At 36.9% G+C, this 21,806-nt stretch overlaps 2 protein-coding genes and 1 long non-coding RNA gene across 3 annotated transcripts in view; 1 reads left to right on the top strand and 2 right to left on the bottom strand.

Annotated features, from left to right (window-relative positions):
- The first annotated feature begins 688 nt into the window (after positions 1 to 688).
- LOC117339288 lies at positions 689 to 3,777 on the top strand. Its single transcript, XR_004535151.1, has 2 exons — positions 689 to 803; positions 2,290 to 3,777. It is a non-coding gene; the product is annotated as an uncharacterized LOC117339288 (long non-coding RNA).
- Positions 3,778 to 4,947: 1,170 nt separating this feature from the next.
- LOC117339287 (ankyrin repeat domain-containing protein 53-like) lies at positions 4,948 to 12,439 on the bottom strand. Its single transcript, XM_033900799.1, has 4 exons — positions 12,130 to 12,439; positions 9,276 to 9,475; positions 8,187 to 8,351; positions 4,948 to 7,687 (listed from the first exon to the last, which is right to left on the bottom strand). Exons 1-4 carry the CDS (start codon positions 12,325 to 12,327, stop codon positions 6,583 to 6,585), a joined length of 1,668 nt encoding a protein of 555 aa, XP_033756690.1. The 5' UTR covers positions 12,328 to 12,439; the 3' UTR covers positions 4,948 to 6,582.
- Positions 12,440 to 17,549: 5,110 nt separating this feature from the next.
- Positions 17,550 to 21,806, bottom strand: part of LOC117339385 (O-phosphoseryl-tRNA(Sec) selenium transferase-like) — a 22,115-nt gene continuing 17,858 nt past the window's right edge. Inside the window, exon 11 of the mRNA XM_033900947.1 lies at positions 17,550 to 18,315. Within this exon, the coding sequence (XP_033756838.1) occupies positions 17,994 to 18,315 (322 nt within the window). The 3' untranslated portion in view covers positions 17,550 to 17,993. The remainder of the gene's footprint in view (positions 18,316 to 21,806) is intronic.

Below are 21,806 nucleotides of genomic sequence, written 5' to 3'. Positions count from 1 at the left end.
AACATCTGATTGGCTGTCTATCATGATCTAGGACAGCTGTGTGGTGTCACTAACATCACTGATGAGTCCTAGAAGGACAGCTGTATGGTGCAGTTATAATTCATTTTCGCTCTACCGTCCTCTCGAATTCTGAATTTGTTTTGAAAGGTGCTAATATCCTGTGAGTCTTTTGTTCAATATCCTTTGACTAAAGGATCGGACAAAAGCAAACGTTTGGGATTAGCCGCATGTTGAATTATTAATGAATTATGAATTATCATTCAGCTATACAAATACAAGTATATTCAATCGCGTTATTTGTTCTAAAAATTAAGATATATATTACTGTAAATTCTTTATAGTAAGCTACTAAGATAGTCCTAACGTTGTGTATCGTTAATGGCAAATCGTAGATAAAGCGGATATTTTAGATATTAAGACAGCACTGTAAAGTCGGCATCACTTCGAACATACCGAAGTCTCCCATAGGACGCAAAATCGTCACACGCACACCTGGGGACCGTCCTTAAATAACCACAGGAGGCAAGAGAAGGCAAAACCAAAGCAACTTAATCCAATCTATAGAAATATCAGAATGAATCTAAAATTCAGAAATTCTTTTGAGTCATGAAAATTTGAACTTACCTTAAATATCTAAAGGTAAATAATCCCACTGGTTTTCTTTTATATTATTATTTTGCAGCTAAGTTGGAGACAGTGGAGACTGTTGACATTTCCTTGTTGTTTACGACCGTGGCCGTGCTTGGTGCTACAGGAGTGGGCCTACTGATGATTCTTCTCTGCTACATCTGTTTCACAACCAGGTCAGTAAAAGGTGTTAGTCGGCTTTCAGGGAAAACCTTTTATGATATACTACAAACGTACAAAGTTTAGCGGTAAACTTATTTTTTTACCACTTTTCGCCTACGGCTAGATTATAAATACGCTTATTGCAGCTTATCCTTGTATGTTGTATCTTGTGTTTTATTGCAAGTACTTTGAGTATATAAGTCTGTTTAAGTTCAGTTAAGCTAAAATGCGAGAGAGTTTGCAAAAATAAGTACGTTTACAGCATATGTACAGCAGCGTGAGCCTGTTGTACGGCTAAAACCATCAATAAGATTGTTTGTATTGCACAGCGCGTGCCGATACATATTGTGTTATGGATGAGGACTCAATACAAATACTTGTAGAGTATATTTGGGTAGTGAGTGTTCACTATTCTGCGAGAGCTTTTGTCCGATATCTAGTTCCGAGTGTTGGCTATTCTGTGAGGGCTTTTGTCCGATATCTAGTTCCGAGTGTTGGCTATTCTGTGATAGCTTTTGTCCGATATCTAGTTCCGAGTGTTGGCTATTCTGTGAGGGCTTTTGTCCGATATCTAGTTCAGAGTGTTGGCTTTTCTGTGAGGGCTTTTGTCCGATATCTAGTTCAGAGTGTTGGCTATTCTGTGAGGGCTTTTGTCCGATATCTAGTTCAGAGTGTTGGCTATTCTGTGAGGGCTTTTGTCCGATATCTAGTTCAGAGTGTTGGCTTTTCTGTGAGGGCTTTTGTCCGATATCTAGTTCAGAGTGTTGGCTTTTCTGTGAGGGCTTTTGTCCGATATCTAGTTCAGAGTGTTGGCTATTCTGTGAGGGCTTTTGTCCGATATCTAGTTCCGAGTGTTGGCTATTCTGTGAGGGCTTTTGTCCGATATCTAGTTCCGAGTGTTGGCTATTCTGTGAGGGCTTTTGTCCGATATCTAGTTCAGTGTTGGCTATTCTATGAGAGATTTTGTCCGATATCTAGTTCTGGGGGTTGGCTATTTTGTGAAAGCTTTTGTCCGATATCTGTCTTGGAGTTTTATACTGTATATAGCGTAACGTATTTTGATTTATGTAGGTAATAAAATGACGGTTAGCCCAATATTCCGCTCAGTAAAAACACTTCGTTATTACCTTGATAATTAAATCACGGAGTTGATACACCTCTCCTTATTTGTTTACACAGAGTTGGATTTTCCTAACGAACTTACTCGATTTCCACACTTTTGTTATTGTATTCATCTGTATGGCTTTACACAAACCTTAATTGTTTACGTGTATGTCATTACGTTAATTAAGCGTATCGGGGATATTTCGACATAAGCATATTCTTGGTACATATATACGAAGAGTTGGTTGAATAATTCGTTAAATTGCGCTACAGCTATTACATTTTCCTTTCCTGGAAAAAAATACAATGAATAATCTCATTGTGTTATATTATCATATGTTTATATAGCATTTGTTTGCCTTGAATAAATTTGATGGAATTTTATCTTTTCTTCAGGAAAAGCACGAAAGCTGAAGTGTACAGTCCTACAGATCCACCCGGCCAGACGACTCTATAGCAATATAATATAGTTATAAATGTCACTTTCGCGTTACGGCGTATCCCAAATCCACAAAAGAAGTTGTAGAAAAGTCATTTGAATGCGATATTTTGAATGTCACAAAAGGCCCGATTCTTTCTGGGGAACTTTCAGATGATTCTAGAACGGTCTTCACAAGGGACATTACCAAATGATTATTCTCGTCAAATTGCAAGCACAAGAGAATTCATCCAAGCATTGAGAGTAGGGTGTCGTACGGAATGTGCACTCAGAAAATAAGCAGCGAAACATCTAAGGATTTGGAGGAATAGTGTCACAATAAATGAATGAAATATGGGAAGACGTAATCATTTGGAATAAGGAATGTTTGTACATCATAGACAGATGGGTTACGCTAGTTTGAATTGTCAGAGCGCACTGGACAGCAGTATTATTTCATGAAAAGAGAAAACTATTTGAAACAAGAATTTAGTACCATTTGTGAATGATATTTATTGCAAATAGTTCTGTGTAAACGGCAGTACCATCGATCGCCTAAAGTACTATCTGATGCTGGTAGTAATTATTGTGTTAGCAGAACAAACTACACGGTACATGAACCATTCTACGCTGAGGCTTACGATCGTCTGTTATCATCCAACGTCATTTCGTTTCTAGTTAAGTTTACAAAGTGATGTTATCAATGATCTATGCTCTTCGCTCCAATTCCGTTCTCTTATACCCAAGTTGTGAATAAAATTATTCATGGCAAGATGACGTGATAAAGGGCAAAGCCAAAGAAAAGTTAATTATTCTTTGGGTGATTTTGGAGTGATTTATTCCACAGTACTTCATAGATCGAACAATACTGGTTCATCGCTAAAGTACATGTACATTTGTATCTACATTTGGTCATGCAAACGTTTCACTCCCTCGCCTTCATCTTTGTCTCGTGTGCTCTTGATCTGCTGCAGTATTACTTCAATCTGTGTCTGGCAAACGTTTGATAGATCAGTCTTAACTCCCGCCTTCGCCTTTGTCAGGTAAACTTTCCATAGATCAGTATTAAGAAAGCGCTTGATAAAACAAATCAGTGTTAAATCGGTGTTTCTTTAGGGGATACATTTACTAGAAACACGAGTATACACATGCTCAAGTGTCCAAGTGAAACTTAAAACCAGTGTTCGGTGAAAGCAGAAATCAGGAAAAAATTAAACGTATTTTGTTTCTGATTCTGCAATCAAAAGCAAATTGAATAAAAACTGGATGTCAATTTACCAAGTAACAGGCCGTAACTGTCCATAACACCCATCCTACTTAATATAATGTTTGCTTTTTAACTATGGCCACACTTTTGTTCTGAAAAATTGGGTGCGCCTGTTTTGTTACAGATAACATATATGAGTTTTGTTCTCACTTAAAACATGCGATATAGATATTTGCCTGAAAGCTAAATATAAAAAAAATATATACATGTATATATTGGCTAAAAAGGTCGAGATTTTGGAAATATTCAAATGAGTTTATCGTTATTTTTTTTCTAAAACATCATTGAAATGCAGAGTTTGTAATAAACACCCGGCACCGAATATATTACAAGCAGTCAGCGTTAATTTCATTCTGGTAGGATGTACAATAGATATAGTGCATGACAAGTGGACTTTAACTTTCAGGGTTCTCATCATTACCTTGTTTCGGCGTATAAAGTTAATGCAGACATCCACAACGATGCTGATTGAACGTTACTTAAACTTTTTACATTTATAACACGGCAAAAGAAAGTCGGTTCTATTTGATAAGTGTAAATAAACTTCAGAAAATTTTAACATTTTTATATTTTCCTGAAATGAAATGATATTCATGGATAGACTACTTCTTTATCTATTTAGTACATACACGTCATAAATCAGTTTTCTTACACTCAATATAGTTTGCTACATATATGAGAGTGTAATATGAGGAAAGGCCAATAAAGATTAATAGACTTAATGAATATTGGCTGAGGTCTAGCGACAAAATTACGAGGAAATACAATAATTATCCTTGGTAACCTCTTCTATTTTGTTAAGTTCACCCATGTTGAATCAAATGAGTTTTAATAAAACATTTAAACCAAAATGTTTTATTTGCCATGTGTAATGAGTTCTGCAGACAAAGCAATACCACGATTATCAGCTCTGTGCCAACGTGATTACAGACATGAATAATTGATTTTTAATAACAACAGGCAAGAGTAACGCTGCGTATTGACACAGTTACAGCCCTTTTACACAAGATCAGAGTAATGTTTTATGATTGGAATATAAATAAGGCCTGAACAGTTTTACTTAACCCCCTGTACTCCATAGTATATTGCGCTCGGTCTGGAATGCGTTCACCTAATCAACTCACGACTGTAAAGGTAATGTTATGATATCTTCTCATCTAGGAAAGTGGCGAAAGTGTCAGAATGACCAGGTTGTGTATTAATTCGTTACTACTTGGCCGATTCCGCACCTTCCATCTAACCTAGGTTAGATGACCGTAGAGAATCGGCCGAGGTATTCCGAATGTGGTTTTACCAAGTCCGGATCGAGAGTCATAATATATGGACCCATACGGGATATGGTTAATATTTTTCAAAACACGTACACAAGTTGAAAATAATATAAAGGCTTTATTGAACTATATAGTTATCAGCAGTATGAGATTTCTAAGCACCGTATTCATACACAAGCATCATATGATATTTACTGAAGTACAGTACCGGAAGTTCAAGTTCCTTCCGGTATGCTGACAACATTGGAAACACTCTTCTCCGAAATCAGTCCCGGAATTACAGAATCCCATAATATGTACCACTAGAGAATAACGTGTAGCGGCATTATTTTCCACAGAGCTGATTGCCTATTGTCACCCAATATTCTTTGAAATCCATTTGAACAGACAATGAAAAGCCTATTACAAATCAACAAAGCTCGTGTAATTGCTTCCTTCTAAAACTGTTATAACTGCAGTGTTAAGAATGCACAATGTAATACTGTACACAGAATACTAGATTGTATATATGCTAAAAGAATAATGCTGATAGTAAATTCTGACTGAGATCATGAAAGGGAATATGGAATCTCCATTTTAGTTTTAAAAATACACAAAAGGTTAAATAGTTTGATGATAAAAATAATACAGACGAACCTCGTTATCTCGAAAGCGGGGAGGGGGGTATGAAAAAATCGAAATATCCCAGTTATTTTTTAGGTAACGGAGCATGATTTTTACGCAAGTTTTACTGTCGGAATTGATTTTTTTACTTCGAGTTAAGCAGTGTCTCGAGTTATCAGAGCTGGAGATAACGAGGTTTTCTGTTACTGAGATTCGTAAGTCCGTTCCTGCTCTACGTCGAAAACGCATGACCGAAACCAGTGCGGGAAATGTCAATTTTGATTCAAAGCAGTGATATATAAGATATATAACAAATTTGTGATAAAGCTAAACTCCCATTGTGCGAAGTGCTAAAATCTAACACCGCATAACGACAAAACAGCAGTGCCCGTTAATGACACGCGGAAGTAGACATTACTACTTATAATGTATCAGAAGGATATGAACAAACCGGGTTATACTGAGTAAGCATATAAACCAATTTACCCAGAAAGATAAATGGCGGGGCCTAAAGCAGGAGATGTGCTAACGAATAAATCGACCAAAATGGAAAACGAATGTGGTTACCTGTGACCAAAAGTACATACCATCCCCTCGGGACACGTTTAACAGACTCGAGGACGAATGCCTCACGACAGATCACATGTGATGAGGTCACAATGTCCCCACATCTTTGGTCCCCTGGGTGATATGTTTGGTACGCTGCCAGCGTTTACATTACACTACTCTTATGGTAACTCTAAATAGGACATTCGTCTCAACAATTTATAACCAAACATCTACTGTGGGACATTTTCACCAGTTGGGTAAAGACATTGATGTCTACATTGACATCTTTAATTATGTTATAAAACGTTCTGGATACAGAATATGGATTTAAATCACACTCGATTATTTTGTCGAAATGCAGGTTAGGACCTTGATGTGGAAAGCAACAAATAAATAAGATTATACGATTTAAATATTTCAAAGAGAAATGTTGAAAAATGGACTTGGTCCGTATTGAAAGTAAGCCACATTGTACCTACAATCATTCAATACCTGGAATTAAGAGTTCACAATATGGGTCACGCTTATCTCCCTTTGTAATGTGTTCTTGTCTGGTTCATCGCTAATCACGCAAGTTAACTTCAAATAATTGAAACTTCTCCGAAATTGATGTCATACTCTTCGCCCTTAATGTTAGGGTAATGTCTAGGTTCGTTCATGTTCAAGAAAGCATTCACTACTCTTTCCCGGGGCACTCTGGCGCTCGACCATTTCCGACCCCCGGACACAGGGGTCTTAGATGATGATGAAGAAGAATCACAGTGAAAAGAATTTGCTCTTTGGAGACTTTCTTGGAATAACAAAGATTTAAAATCGTCACATATATGCAAACTGACTTCACTACGTCCTCTCTCTTCAAGTTCGTACTTTTTCTTCTTAGTCACATCACTCATGTGGATGGATTTGAATAAGACAGGTCGTTCTGTCCGACTGGGGTCATCCATTAATACTTTGTCGACTACGTCATTGGGAAGGTCTACGTCACGTACCTTCACTTTTAACTTCCGGGTTTTCGCGTTATCGTCCGTGACGTATATACTGGGTGCATGCTTTCCGGTATAATACATTGGGGCCGACTTAAGTTTTGGCATTCGTGTGAACGGGTCACGAGGGTAGTCGTCCTTTAGGTTCACAATATATTCGTTTTTAGGAACTTTCAGTGGTATTTTCCATTTCTCCGGATTTATGTACGGCGGTGTTCGTAACCTTGCCTTCTGACCTTCGGTTTCGTCTTTTCGTTCATGGATATTTAAGTCGTCATCGTAATGGGAAAATGTTGTCGGTCGACGTTCCACTGGGCTTGGTGTTCTTTGAGTTCGGAAAGCAACGTGCACGTTTGTTGTCGCAGATGACCCTTGACGCTTGATAGATGATTTTACGGATTTTCCCGACGAAGCATTATCAGGCCGCTGGACCTTGCTGTTAGGTTTGTGCAGCGACTCGCCTGCTGGTTTTGTCGGTTTTTCTGTCCTGTCCCTCCCCTTGGGACCCGTATTTTGTGGGGGAAGTTTCTGTTTGTGTAACCATTCTTGATAAGCCTTCTCTCCATAGAATTCTTGGGCTGCGCGCTTCTCTTCGTCGTCTTCCATCTCCTTCATGACTTGTTGCATTTTCAGTTTCTTGAGGTAGTCCATCTCCTTAGCCACGTGGTCCTTTCCTTGGTGCCAACTCTCTGCGGCCAATATTCTAGAATTAAATTTAAAAAATGTAATTCATTGTTAATATTATTTTAATTATCTCGGTCATGTTTCACTTAACCTCGATTTTCATCTTAATAACCGATTATATTACTGATATTTTTTTTCACCCTGAAAACTTTTTGAAGCCCTTCATATATATTATTGATGCAAAAAAATCTATTTAACAAATTTGAGAGATTTTATCAAACACTTTATAGCTACCTAATAGCTTTATATTTTTCTGTAAAGTTATATACAATGTAGATAATACTAAGCAAAAATGATTTATTGAAATGACTGCAAAACGTTACTGACATTATTGGTTAGACTTAATTGGACGTAAATTACATAATGAGAAAGATCGGCTTGACCAATGCCACTGGAACGAAAAGGTCATATTTACGACAAAAATGTAGATGTTATGAAGGATGCATTGCAACCATCTAGACGAAACAATGCAAGGCTCTCGACAACAACAAAGTGGACATATAACAAATTCTACGAACCTAGCACATTTCTTATGTCCCCAAAGTTTGGCCAGGTCGAGAGGGGTGTGGCCTCTACAGTCCTTTCCTGTGATGGCAGCCCCTATGTCAATTAGCTCCTTAAGACACTGCACGTGACCTTCAGACGCCGCCTGGTGGACAGGTGTAATACCGTCATTGTTGGCCCTGGATATGAAAAATTAAATCAAAACACAGTTATTTATATATCTTGATTTGGTCATAATAATTTATCGGACGGGGGGGGGGGGTAATAAACTTTGAAACAGTCGACTGCAACATAGAAAATGTAGGGTTGGAGTTCTGAGGTAGTTTTGACATCCATATTATTATAAACTTTTAATTATCCGTCATTCCTAGATACTGTATTTGTCTTCCGTTAAAAAAGTAGCCAATAGCACATGTATTCTAAAAGATATGTTTGTTCTTGAAGTATTGATGTAGAGAAACTAAACAGGGGCACTGTCAGTGGGGAGGGCGATATAAATGTACCTTATATACAGAGGAGGTAGTTGCATTTCTCTGAGGTTCCAGTCTCTTTCTTAGATTGTACATATATATCGTATCTACATATGAGGGTATCTGATTTCTCCAGAGAGGTACAGGTACTGAAATGAGGTACTACAGGGAGACCTTTTACAGGGAGTACATGTGCATTTACTCGAGGAACTCGTCTTTTTATGGGGAAAGGTATTTGTATATGGGTATATCTGTTTTATTAGAAGATGTAAAACGAAGGGGAATTTAATGTAAACTTTATTTTATTCATTCATTGGTAACACATGAAAAGTAGACACAATCAGAAAAAAAAAAATAAGGGGAATTTAACAGGGTATCAAATTCTACATGATACCTATAAGGTAGACTTCAGGTTACTTTATTTCCTTCGGAGGTAGGGAGGTCAACTGTTGTTTACTTTAAAGAGGCAGTGATACATATTTTTGTTTCCATGGGACGTGGAGACCGAGCTATATAATCTATTGTGATTGAGGTGGGAACACTTACAATAGTTTCTATAGGGAAATATTAAAAAAAAAATTCTGTGTGAGGATATAATGGAATCCCTCTATTCGGGAGGTTCGTGATACTTACACGGAAGCGTCGGCCTTTTTACTGAGGAGGTATGAGAGACACTGAAGCGCCCTTTTTCCTGTCTGGTTGCTGATGCACAGATGAGCAGCTCTCCAGCCGGTCGTACTGGGCAGGTTGATGTCAAATTTGTATTTCTCAATAAGTAGTCGAAGACATTCCAGTCGACCATGGATGGCCGCGAGATGCAGTGATGTCAGACCCTAAAAATTGATAGTATAAGTGTATTACAATTCACAACATTGAACAATATCAGGCGTTTTAATTAACATTGAAGTTATCAAAATACCTGGGAGTATTCGTTTTGTTAAAATTTGGTGAGAATATAAAGGGACTCTGGTGTAGATTTTTTGGAAGTTAATTGACAAATGACGCAACATATTTTTGGCTTAAAATAAATCGTTTGATGTACATGTATTTGTAATGGGGAGACGTATAAGTTCGTGATGAGATACATACATTTTTTAATTTTCTATTTAGAAAACGATATATCAATATTTCTTTCTAATATGTCCCTACATTAACCTATAAGAAATTCGTTCGCGTTCAGCGAGAAAGCTACGCATGCACGTTGCGGTATGTCACCAAATGCTGCATGTGAAAGAAAATATGAAGACCGCGCACAAAATTTACCTACAACATTTCAAATAACATATAAAATAAAAACTAGGTTTTTCACGATAATGAGCCTCCAGCTCAAAGTGCACAGACATGGAAAGGGTGTGCGCATTATATTGCTCCGATATCAGATCTTCACATATTTGCAACACGAATGATGGTCGTAACAGCCCTGTATGTTACGCGTGTAAATCTATCAGTGTTGTCATCTCGTAAAATATTCAGTAAGTGTCATAGGTTTTAAATAAGCCAATCCAGTGTATCTAAAATACACTTAATTATCTTCAATACGTACAAGAGTATACCTGTCGGCCCCGAGGGAAACATCACAACATTACTAAATGAGATTAAAAACGTTAATTTCGGTGATATAAAGTCTGTACCCCCTAAAGTCTCGTCATGATCATAAACACGCCATAGGTATAATTTGATTTTTGCCTGACTGGTTCTGTATTCGACGATATAGTTTCATGTACACCATACTGGAGTTCGTGTATTCGTGAAATAAAACACGCGTAATCTAGCACCTAATCAGTTTCGTGCTAGGGATTTCTTTTCGCAATTCATTTGTATGGATCCAAATAAGTTTTAATATATACTAAAAAATGGAAGGTGTTTAAAATATCTACATTTTAAGAGAAATGCTTACCTCCTATTACAGTGTGCATTGCTTATAAAATGGGTAAAGAGGGGTTTGCCCTTGTCTTTTTCTGTTTTCATTTCTTATATATCCGAGTTATACTTAAATACAATATAATTATGTATTCTGATAAGTCTTATTCTAACTCTGTCCACCTGTACACTGTATGAATGTGATGTTTAAATGTGCACTAAAAATTAATCGCCAAATAAAACAATCTCATTTCATGTATTGATACATACATACATACATGTATCAATGTAAATCGATAACTGAATAGACACAGCTATCTGAATACACAATATGTAGATAATTTAAAAACAAGCCTCTCGTATGTCAGACAACGGACTGTTTAGTACCGACAGACACGTATCTTGTTACCGTCCTAATAATAAGTCCTTATATCGCGCCAGATGTGGTTTTGAATTTCTTAATTTTATATGTAACAGACCTTAAAATTTGAACAGAGTAGGGACGACCTGTACTTGGGTATCTAATATACAAATATCTAACTGGTGTTTTTTAATGGATTTTTAATATTTTAAATAGAGCTTTAATTGAAGTTTTTTTTAATAAATTATACATCTGTGTATTAAGTGTATCTTAAATCACTCCGAAGTTCAAAAATGTTAATGGATAATAGCTGTAGTATGCCAATATCTACACTTAAAATATGAGTCATCTATTTATTTCTTATAATTATCTCCATACAGAACATTTATCGGAATTTTGATTGCGGTTTATAAAAAGAACTGCAGACATGTGTTCTTATTTTATTTCAAAATATCTAAAATTAAAATAGTTTATGAATGAAGGTAAGAAGTTCATATATACAAGTACCAAGTAATGACCGACTTCAACTGGTTAAAGGTTATGTCATGTATGGAATGACTATGGCAACTTGGCAAGAAATGGAGAAAACAGAATTGATTTTGTTTTTTTGGTTTTTTTTTTTACAATAAATATATAGTTCGATTTACGTATATGTATAGTAACATGAAACACAGCCACGTTGTATCTAGTAATTAGCACCCAGAGTTAAATCAAATATCACTCATTGAGGACACATATACCGGTACAATTTAAATGCTTGTGCATAAAACATCTTGTCTTGTCCCGTCGGTTTTCCAACGATAAAAACAACGGTCAACAACGATTATATCAATTATCAATAATTTTGACAATTTTGAACATATACTTACTCGTACTCTACGCTATTTTCACTCAATTAATTCATATTATTGCAATAACTTTTACTATCACATATACTTGTGTATGACGTGTGTACATATATACGTGTATACTAAAGCTGCCATTGACGAGTTACATTTAAATACAGTTAAGCAGTACTTGTCTGTGTGGTACGTGTTTATGCGTGTTATTACATACACTCATGTGTTGTCAGCAGACTTGTTACACCTCCGCTCGATCACTATATCTAGACACTCGAAAGTATTTCCGGTTGAATGACTTTCTTTCTCGTGATAATCTCATAGCAACGGATATAAACAAACGAATTCGTACATGAAAATTAAACAAAACAATGAAAGACAGAATACATATTTAACACATAGATATACCAAACTGATATAAACCTACGTTTTTGTCAAAGTTGATTTGCCCCCGGGCGTCACGTAGACTTTGTTTCAGCCATTCAACATCGCCTATAGCAGCTGCCATAAACTCGTCGTCAGCGATCTTCTTGTCATTACCTCCCGCCCTTGGTCGACGTTTACGCTGGTACCGGTCAGTTTCTGTCCCTGGACTCGCCATAGAGGACTTGCCAACGTCAGGCATCCTTGTAGTGGATTGAGATTTAACCGACAGGACACATGAGCATAATTAACTCCCTAGCTACCAAGTGAAGAGCACCTGTTAGGACTACGCCATGTTGTTGACATAGGCTAATTTATTTTACGGATTTCACCCGTGGGATTTAAAACGAAACGACACATGCGCACAAATTACCATGCTTGACAATATTGTCAAGTAGTATTGAGAGGTCTTATATTACTGAACATAACAGTCTAAACTGCAATTTACGAGACAAAAGGTCAACTTTATCGACTCAAGATACATTTTACTGGCGATCGATTTATAATATTAATCAGATCGGAAAATAAGTTTCGGATAAGAAATATCTTTGTGATATGATTTCGCATAATAAACAAATAATACGTACAGAAACCGTTTTGAAAATCGATCGAATATTTTAACACAATTGTCATCACATGAGCTGTTTTCGAAGATATTTATTTAATTTGTCTTTCTTCTCCTAGCGTTCACTAGAATCACACATGTCTAAAGACTTTGTATATATAAAGAAGGTCTATGTACATGTACGTGAATATTGGTTTTAAAAGATATTTAATAATCATCGATGCATGTCAACAAACAGAATAAACTGCTATAGATAAGAGCCCATATTAACCCCGAAGGGCACGCGAACAAAAAGTCCACTACAGATACATATTCAAACCGGCATTTAAATACAATTAAAGCATGGAAATTTAAACGTGGGGCATTTAATATACAGAAGAGATTCAGCTACTAGTAGGTAGGTTTCAAATGTGTTAATGTTTCAATCTTTAATTCTTTGTGCAAAGACATTGATTCCTTTTTCAATTATATTTTCTTCCGAGTATGAATTATATACATACTGTTACAAACTCATTTACCGAAAGTCATTTCTATAAAACAATTTGTCATCATTTATTTCAATTAGGCTGAGTCAATACGGTACTTAGAAATGTATGGAGTAGTTCTTACGTAATTGTAATATCACGGCCCGGGGCTAATATTTCGCGGTCGTTCCAGTCGGACCTTGTTCACGAGTATTGAATTTCGAGCCAAGTTTACGCCAATACATATGTATTTCGCGGTCGTTCCAGTCATATTACCAACTATAAAGTATTGAACACACTTGACACTAGCGCGGTTGGTTGGTTGGTTGGTTTGGGCAGAGACTTGTCTCTGGTTTGGGTGTGGGGTGGGGGTGGGATGGGGGTGGGGGGTGTTAAATCTCTATGCTATCATTTGATAATGTCAGAGACTTGTACATGTAAATCATGATATATACGTCTCTGATAATGTCCAGAACATAGTTGGCTACCCCATGGTGATTATTATTTGTGGAACTTTAAAAAAACGCCAAGTTGAAATCCTAGGTCTGTTCTCATCAAATCTATATTAAAAGTTACTTTACTTGCGTCTGAGATAACAGATACGCACGCCATTCAAGAATATCAAGGCAGATAGGAGGGTTCTAACGCTCAGCAGTGACGTCTTTTTCATCAGCATTACAACACCGAACTGAACAAGTGACCGAGGTGGACCGATTCGCTATCATGGTAGTTAGTGCTTCTCAGGCAGCCGAGATGATGAACACCCTGTTTAGTTATCGTGTCTTTAGACTAGAACTGTACCCTCATTTGCTCAGGATATGACGGACTGTGTCCATATTTTGGCCACCCGTATGTTGTTCAGTGAGGTACAGTGTAGTCATATTTTGGCCACCCGTATGTTGTCCAGTGAGGTAGCCATATTTTGGCCACCCGTATGTTGTTCAGTGAGGTAGTCATATTTTGGCCACCGTATGTTGTTCAGTGAGGTAGTCATATTTTGGCCACCGTATGTTGTTCAGTGAGGTAGTCATATTTTGGCCACCCGTATGTTGTTCAGTGAGGTAGTCATATTTTGGCCACCGTATGTTGTTCAGTGAGGTAGTCATATTTTGGCCACCGTATGTTGTTCAGTGAGGTAGTCATATTTTGGCCACCCGTATGTTGTTCAGTGAGGTAGTCATATTTTGGCCACCGTATGTTGTTCAGTGAGGTAGTCATATTTTGGCCACCGTATGTTGTTCAGTGAGGTAGTCATATTTTGGCCACCCGTATGTTGTTCAGTGAGGTAGTCATATTTTGGCCCCCCGTATGTTGTTCAGTGAGGTAGTCATATTTTGGCCCCCCGTATGTTGTTCAGTGAGGTAGCCATATTTTGGCCCCCCGTATGTTGTTCAGTGAGGTAGCCACTCTCTTCTACAATAGGATCTGTCCTAAAATGCCATTTGCTGTTGATGGGATGATTAGTCCTCAAACAAATAAACAATTTTCGATATAAATATTTTAATTACAGTCAAAATTTTGAAGTTGCAATGCTCAAGTAAGAAATAAACCCCTTCGTTGTAGTCAATAGAATAAAGCCAAGCCATGGTCAGTTACATTACGAAAGTGAATTGTAAAATATCATGTCTCGAAACGAACCCCAATGTACGTGACGACATGTTGGATATTGATGGATATTTGTCACATTATGTTTGCTTAATTTATTGGAAAATTCAAGAAATTTCATCACTGGTAAATTTGTCATTTACAACAATATATGCAAGGAGTCAGTATCTCGAAATCGCCCCCCCCCCCCCCCCCACACACACACACCCCTCAACATCATCGCAAGGGGCTAATAAATAAGTGTATGCGTTGTGTTTCCTGGCCCATTTTCAGAATACTGTTTGATATTTTCAGTGAGAAGTTTTGTTCTTTTATATACTTACATACACCTGTTACTCTCTTGCTTACATCTGTATGTGTCCTGTATGAACGTTTTAGGCAAGTGTATGTACATGTACAATGTTAACAACAGGTAAATTGTCCGAAATTGAATTTACATGTATAGTATGATAGTTTTAAGCAACATGTGTTGCAAGGTTTATTCACATATACTTAGCATTGGGTAGTTGGGTGGCATAGTTGTGACACGTGTCTTTTACCTACATGCAGGTGACCCGACATAAGGTATTGGGTCACCTGCCTGACATGGGTTTTCTCCGGGTATCCGGTTTCCAGCCATAAGTAAAACCCTCGATCACTTTCATCCCGACCATTTAGAGTGATGAATAGTTGATATAACTTGTTTCTTAATTACAATTTCTACCTTTGTTAATGATGTCATAGATAACAATGTATATGGGGCCCCACATTTTTAGTACTTCAGGGGTAGAAATAGCCTACAACTTTGTCCTGAAGAAGCCCATTGTATGGGCGAAACCGGTAGACCAAATAAATATCCAAGAACCCTCAAATCCTGTTGCTTGTTGCGATTGAAATCTAACGATATATTGCCCCACTTTCTCAATCACCCTGCATACTCAGAGGTATCCAAGCCGGGATTACGGAACCTACAGAACCTAAATTAGAAGAATGGCATTGGCTCTTTTCCCGAAGATTGTTTTTTTCCTACTGACCTAGAGCCCCTGCATCTCTAGTGGATCCGCCATAGGAACCCTGAGTCCGCCATTGGACCGCCTTCCATTAACAAACATGAATGAACAATTTGATAATTTTAGGTTTCAATTTCCTAACAGTAGTAACAAAGTACAACCTAATAACCAAGAACATAAATGTAAAAGAAAGGACGCCACAAATAAGAGAACCAGCTTTCCTAATGTGGCTATTCCTCCTTTTAAAGATTTAAAACTGAACTTTGTTGGAAGATTAATTGACAAGGTTTGTCACTTGACCTTGGCATTACCATTTTTTAAATTGTTTCACAGACGAAGAATTAAGAACTTTTTATGTACCAAATCCATATCATTTAAAAATACATCTGTGATGTTACTACATGTAGCTACCATATAGAAATATAATAGAATTATAATTCTGTTACCATATAAGAACTAACCACCTAAAGGACTCTTTGTGAACTACAAGCATGGATTATCGTCCCAACACAATGACCTAGCAGATGCAAAACTATTAGAGGTATAGATGTACTATGAAGATTCAACCCAGGATGGCAGGGATCCATGCCACATGGGAAGTTATTTTAGGCCATATTAAGAGAGGACCTTTCCTTCTACAGGCCTTGGACTGAGAAAACATTGAACTTAAACACAAGATATTTAGCAATTGTACCTTAGCCTAAATCTACTTTGATATTTTATAGCATTCATTTATAATAATATTATATATATAGAGCTTTTGTTAATTACCTAACTAGTAATCATTTATGACTTGCAAGTCAACATCAATCACTTATCACCTTTTATAGCTATATCTCTCTTGTTAGAATAGAGTTATCTATCTTTAATTCAATTATGACGTCATAATACTATCCATTATGATGACGTCACAATACTGACTATTGTTAATGCTGTCACAATTTCTACCTTTGTTCATGATGTCATAGATAACAATGTATATGGGCCCACATTTATAGTACTTTAGGGGTAGAAATAGCCCTACAACTTTGTCCTGAGGAAGCCCATTGTATGGGCGAAACCGGTAGACCAAATAAATATCCAAGAACCCTCAAATCCTGTTGCTTGTTGCGATTGAATTCTAACGATATATAGTTTCTTAATTGTTATTAAATACACTTTTAAAATTACCATATACTCTGCTTTACCACAGAGCAGGCTCCTGGGACCAGGGAGAACTGTATACAGTAATGTATATCCCTATGCTAGACACATTTGGTGTGCATTGACCTAAAATTCCACAAACCATATACATTTGTACCTTAAACACAGAGATCAGTAAGAAATGACACATCAAATACTGTAGAAAGAGTGTTTCACAAAGCACAGGGACCAGTTACAAAAAAACATAATGAATAACCACCCTGGTATATTTTTAGTTATGTAATAGCATAGAGTGTACATGTACATTACTATAAACATGGTTATTTTCACGGGAGGTTAATTTCGCGATTTCGATATGTAAACTATACATGTTGGGATAATTTTCTTGATCGATCCACCTTCGTTTGTAGTTCGAGATTACGCAAATTGATATCAAAATAATACGCGTGGTGGAAATTTCCGTGATCAAAAGGACTCTATGTAATTAGCGTAAATTTCCCCCTCACGTAAATATCAATGCTTACAGTATATCATAGCCAAGGCACATTGACATAGGTGTAGACCTAGAAATACACATGACTTACTTATTATATATCTACATACAGTATATATAAAGGCATAACAGCCTCCCAGAAATATAATGAACTTTTAAACAAAAATCTGTAAATGATTCATTGAATTTATTGGTAAGATCATTGATTCACTTCAATAAATGAATACACTTGATTATGACGTACCAGCTTTGCAAACTCACTTTCATCTCCACACAGTAGGGAGTGTCATTTGTGGAAAAAACATGGCCCTCACAGAAATGACTGGCCTCAGACATATACAGTTGCAGCAACATTGTAGCTTCAGTCAGTTTTTGTATCTCACTAAATTTGCTACACTTAATTGTACAAATTCTGTACCCTTTTGGACAAATATAAAGAAACTGCCAGATGAAAGCAAATTAATGCATGGAATTGTTGAAACTTAAGTGACAGTGAACAATTACAATACAGTATTCATTTTTCAGTATCCGCATCTCTTAATAAATCTTAATAAATAAAACAACTTGTCTTAATCATATTATAACATCTGTTGAGTTCTATGGCACATTTTAAACACTTGCATCATCACAAACTGTCCCACTTGGCTGTAGAGTTACTTCATCACTAGTTTCTCCATTACTAGAAGGCTGTGGGATTGAAATATCTTCTTGTTTATCTACAACACTTTTGCTGACTGAGTTGTATGGCAACATTTTACACTTGGATAATACTTTGTCCAGTCGAGATATAAACGTATCAACATCTCCTTTTGTCATTCCAATGCCGGCGGCTGCTGTAAGGTAGGAGCAGGGATACACATCGGAATGAGCACCAAAATTACAGAACTTCTGTCCGTTTATGTCACTAACCTTTCCTGTTGGAGCCACTACCCTGTAAAAATTTGAAATATACCGGTCAAGACAATGTGTTTTAGATTCGCAGTGTCACCAGAGAAATGTTCAGAATTAGGTTGAAAATAATGGAGTAGCTAAGAAACTACACTTCAGCCTTGAAAATAAGCTAGAATAAAAGATAAGCCATGGATGCTTTGCATGGCAAAGTATAGTGAAAATAAGATAGGTTGGACAAAAATCATTAAATTACATGTATTAGGCTTGGTTTGATGGATACAAATATATAATGCTGTTTTCATATCTTAGTCACAAGTATTGTGTATATAAATTGATATTTGGAATTATGTAAGAATAAGTGATATTATACTCCTTTAAATTTACTTTTATCAGTACATTTTCATATAGGAAATATATTTGTTAATGTATCATGATTTTCACCCTGGAAGGTTAAATAGCAGGAGTCAAATCTGTAGAATCATCTTTTTTTTTTAAATTTCACAATAAGCCTGCACCTATAAACACTTTAATAAGAGTCTCGAAAATAAGGCAGTTTAAAAATAAGATGTAAAAATCTTTTATTAAAGATTATTAGCCACAAATAATTTTCTTAAGAGTATTTACAATTATCACTGAAATCAACATCCAATATAACTTCATTACCTTGTTCCAGATACACAGCGTGTAAACAGCTTGGAGCCGATATCAGTTGCACTGGATCCTTCTACTGCCAAAGTCATAGCTTCAAACAAGACAAATAATATTATGTAATATACAATATAATGTAGAAATATAGTCACAATCATGGCTACATGTATAAAATACACAATGTGAATACAACATAGAGCCTAATGCGTGTAGGTACACTCGGTCATAAATTCAATTATTGCATATTGGTAAAAACAGCATGGAACAATAATTTAAGTAATGTTTGTACTGAATTTATCCTCAAATAACATCCTACCCTATAGTGTTAAAGTTTAGTTAATTTTGGGGAGGGCTTATTTGTGACCCAATTTTAGCTTACAAATAATAAGCTAAAATTGGGTCACAAATAAGCCCTCCTCAGCAAAAATGAAGACAGATTTATTTCAAATCATTTGCAGCTCACCTAGTCACCGCGTATACTCATTTACCAGTCATTGTTACCATCATCTAAAGTAGCATGTCATGATATGACCATTCGTCATCAATTCTACCAACTTTGCTTTTTCACTGTCAGAAGACAGAATCATTCCCTTTGCAATTATATATCCTACCCATAGATATAAATATCAGGGCAAATGATCAATTAAGTCCAAAAGCAACATGTATTGCAAAGTAAGGAATTTGGAAAGATAAAGAGGGACAGGAAAATGTTACAATACTTAGAGCACATTTTGTTTTGATTGCTTTTGTACTAGTAAATGTAACTCCTTCCAATTCATCATTCATTGTGGTTGGTAAATGTGAATGTTATTTATTTTTACAACAATTGCAAATTGCAAAAAATTGATACCAACATTAATATATTAATCACTCTTGTTGGCATAGGTGGAAGAGCAGAGCAATCCTTTCTGCGAGAGGAAACCAGAAAACCAGGAGAAAACCTGTATGTATGAACAGCTGACCCCTTTGCCTTTTCCCGTCCTATTGAGGAATCAAACTCTGGCTGTCAAGGTGAAAAGCTAGTGTGTTACCACTGTGGCACTTGACCACCCTGGCTGTGTTTTACAATAGAAATATTTCTTTTTAAATATGCCCTATTAAGACATACTTGGAGAGTGTTGTCTACCCATACATACATAGTGGAAACGTGACCTAGCCACGGCATGTGCTCAGAGTGTGATTTACCAATAGACACATGGTGAGGTTTGGTTTGGTTTATTTTGTTTAACGTCCTATTAACAGCTAAGGTCATTTAAGGACGGCCTCCCGTGCGTGCGACATGCATGCGTGAGGTGAGTGCGTATGTGTGTTTTGGGAAGCTGCGATATGTTCGTGTTAAGTCTCCTTGTGATAGGCCGGAACTTTTGCTGATTTATAGTGCTACCTCACTGAAGCATACTGCCGAAGACACCCAGCAGCACACCCCACCCGGTCACATTATACTGACAACGGGCGAACCAGTCGTCTCACTCCAAATATGCTTGGCGCTAAGCAGGAGTAGCAACTACCATTTTTAAAGACTCTGGTATGTCTCGGCTAGGGGACAGAACCCAAAGCCTTCCTCACAGGGGCGAACGCTCAACTAAAGGCATTGTCAAGGGAGAAATTAGGAAAAAGAAAGTTGTTAAGAAAGAAGAGTGACCAACCCATATATAGTAGGAGAGTGTATATCCACAGATAATTGGCGTAAGAATGATCTACTCATAGATATACATGGTGGAATAATGACCTACCCATAGATAGACATGGTGGAATAATGACCTACCCATAGATAGACATGGTGGAAGAATGACCTACCTATAGATAGACATGGTGGGAATAGGACCTATCCAATGATGAATGAAAAGTGGGATTGTGACCTTCCCATATATACATGCATATATTGGGAAAGTGATCTACACTTGTATTGATTGTTAGTGTTACTTTCTTAAAGATGGTACCAGTGTGACCTACATATACACATAGACATATTGTGAGTGTTATTTGTTAAAGTACAATGTATACATTTTGTATATGGTGTGAGAGTGACCTACCTATAGATATATTGTGTGAGAGTGACCTACATGTACCTATAGATATATGGTGTGAGTGACCTACCTATAGATATATGGTGTGACAGTGACCTACCTATAGATATATGGTGTGTGAGTGACCTACCTATAGATATATGGTGTGACAGTGACCTACCTATAGATATATGGTGTGATAGTGACCTACCTATAGGTATATGTTGTGAGAGTGACCTATAGATATATGGTGTGAGAGTGACCTATAGATATATGGTGTGAGAGTGACCTACCTATAGATATATGGTGTGAGAGTGACCTACCTATAGATATATGGTGTGACAGTGACCTACCTATAGATATATGGTGTGTGAGTGACCTACCTATAGATATATTGTGACAGTGACCTACCTATAGATATATGGTGTGACAGTGACCTACCTATAGATATATGGTGTAAGACTGACCTACCTATAGATATATGGTGTGATAGTGACCTACCTATAGATATATGGTGTGAGTGACCTACCTATAGATATATGGTGTGAGAGTGACCTACCTATAGATACATGGTGTGAGAGTGACCTACCTATAGACATATGGTGTGAGAGTGACCTACCTATAGAAATATGGTGTGAGTGACCTACCTATAGAAATATGGTGTGAGTGACCTACCTATAGATATATGGTGTGAGAGTGACCTACCTATAGATATATGGTGTGAGTGACCTACCTATAGATATATGGTGTAAGAGTGACCTACCTATAGATATATGCTGTGAGAGTGACCTACCTATAGATATATGTTGTGAGAGTGACCTACCTATAGATATATGCTGTGAGAGTGACCTACCTATAGATCATAGATATTGTGAGT

The sequence above is a fragment of the Pecten maximus genome, chromosome 12 (genome assembly GCF_902652985.1).
Source record: "Pecten maximus chromosome 12, xPecMax1.1, whole genome shotgun sequence".
NCBI classification, from domain to species: Eukaryota; Metazoa; Mollusca; class Bivalvia; order Pectinida; family Pectinidae; genus Pecten; species Pecten maximus.
Note: the sequence above shows the minus strand (reverse complement) of the source record. Positions and strands in the feature narration are given on the sequence as shown.

What these genes read in the sequence shown, in the direction of transcription:
- LOC117339287 (XM_033900799.1), bottom strand. Translation starts at nt 12,327, where the DNA reads ATGCCTGACGTTGGCAAGTCCTCTATGGCGAGTCCAGGGACAGAAACT. An exon ending in AAAAAGGCCGACGCTTCCGT is followed by an intron (nt 8,352 to 9,275) that starts GTAAGTATCACG and finishes TTTCATATCCAG; the next exon opens with GGCCAACAATGACGGTATTA. An exon ending in GGACATAAGAAATGTGCTAG is followed by an intron (nt 7,688 to 8,186) that starts GTTCGTAGAATT and finishes ATTTAATTCTAG; the next exon opens with AATATTGGCCGCAGAGAGTT.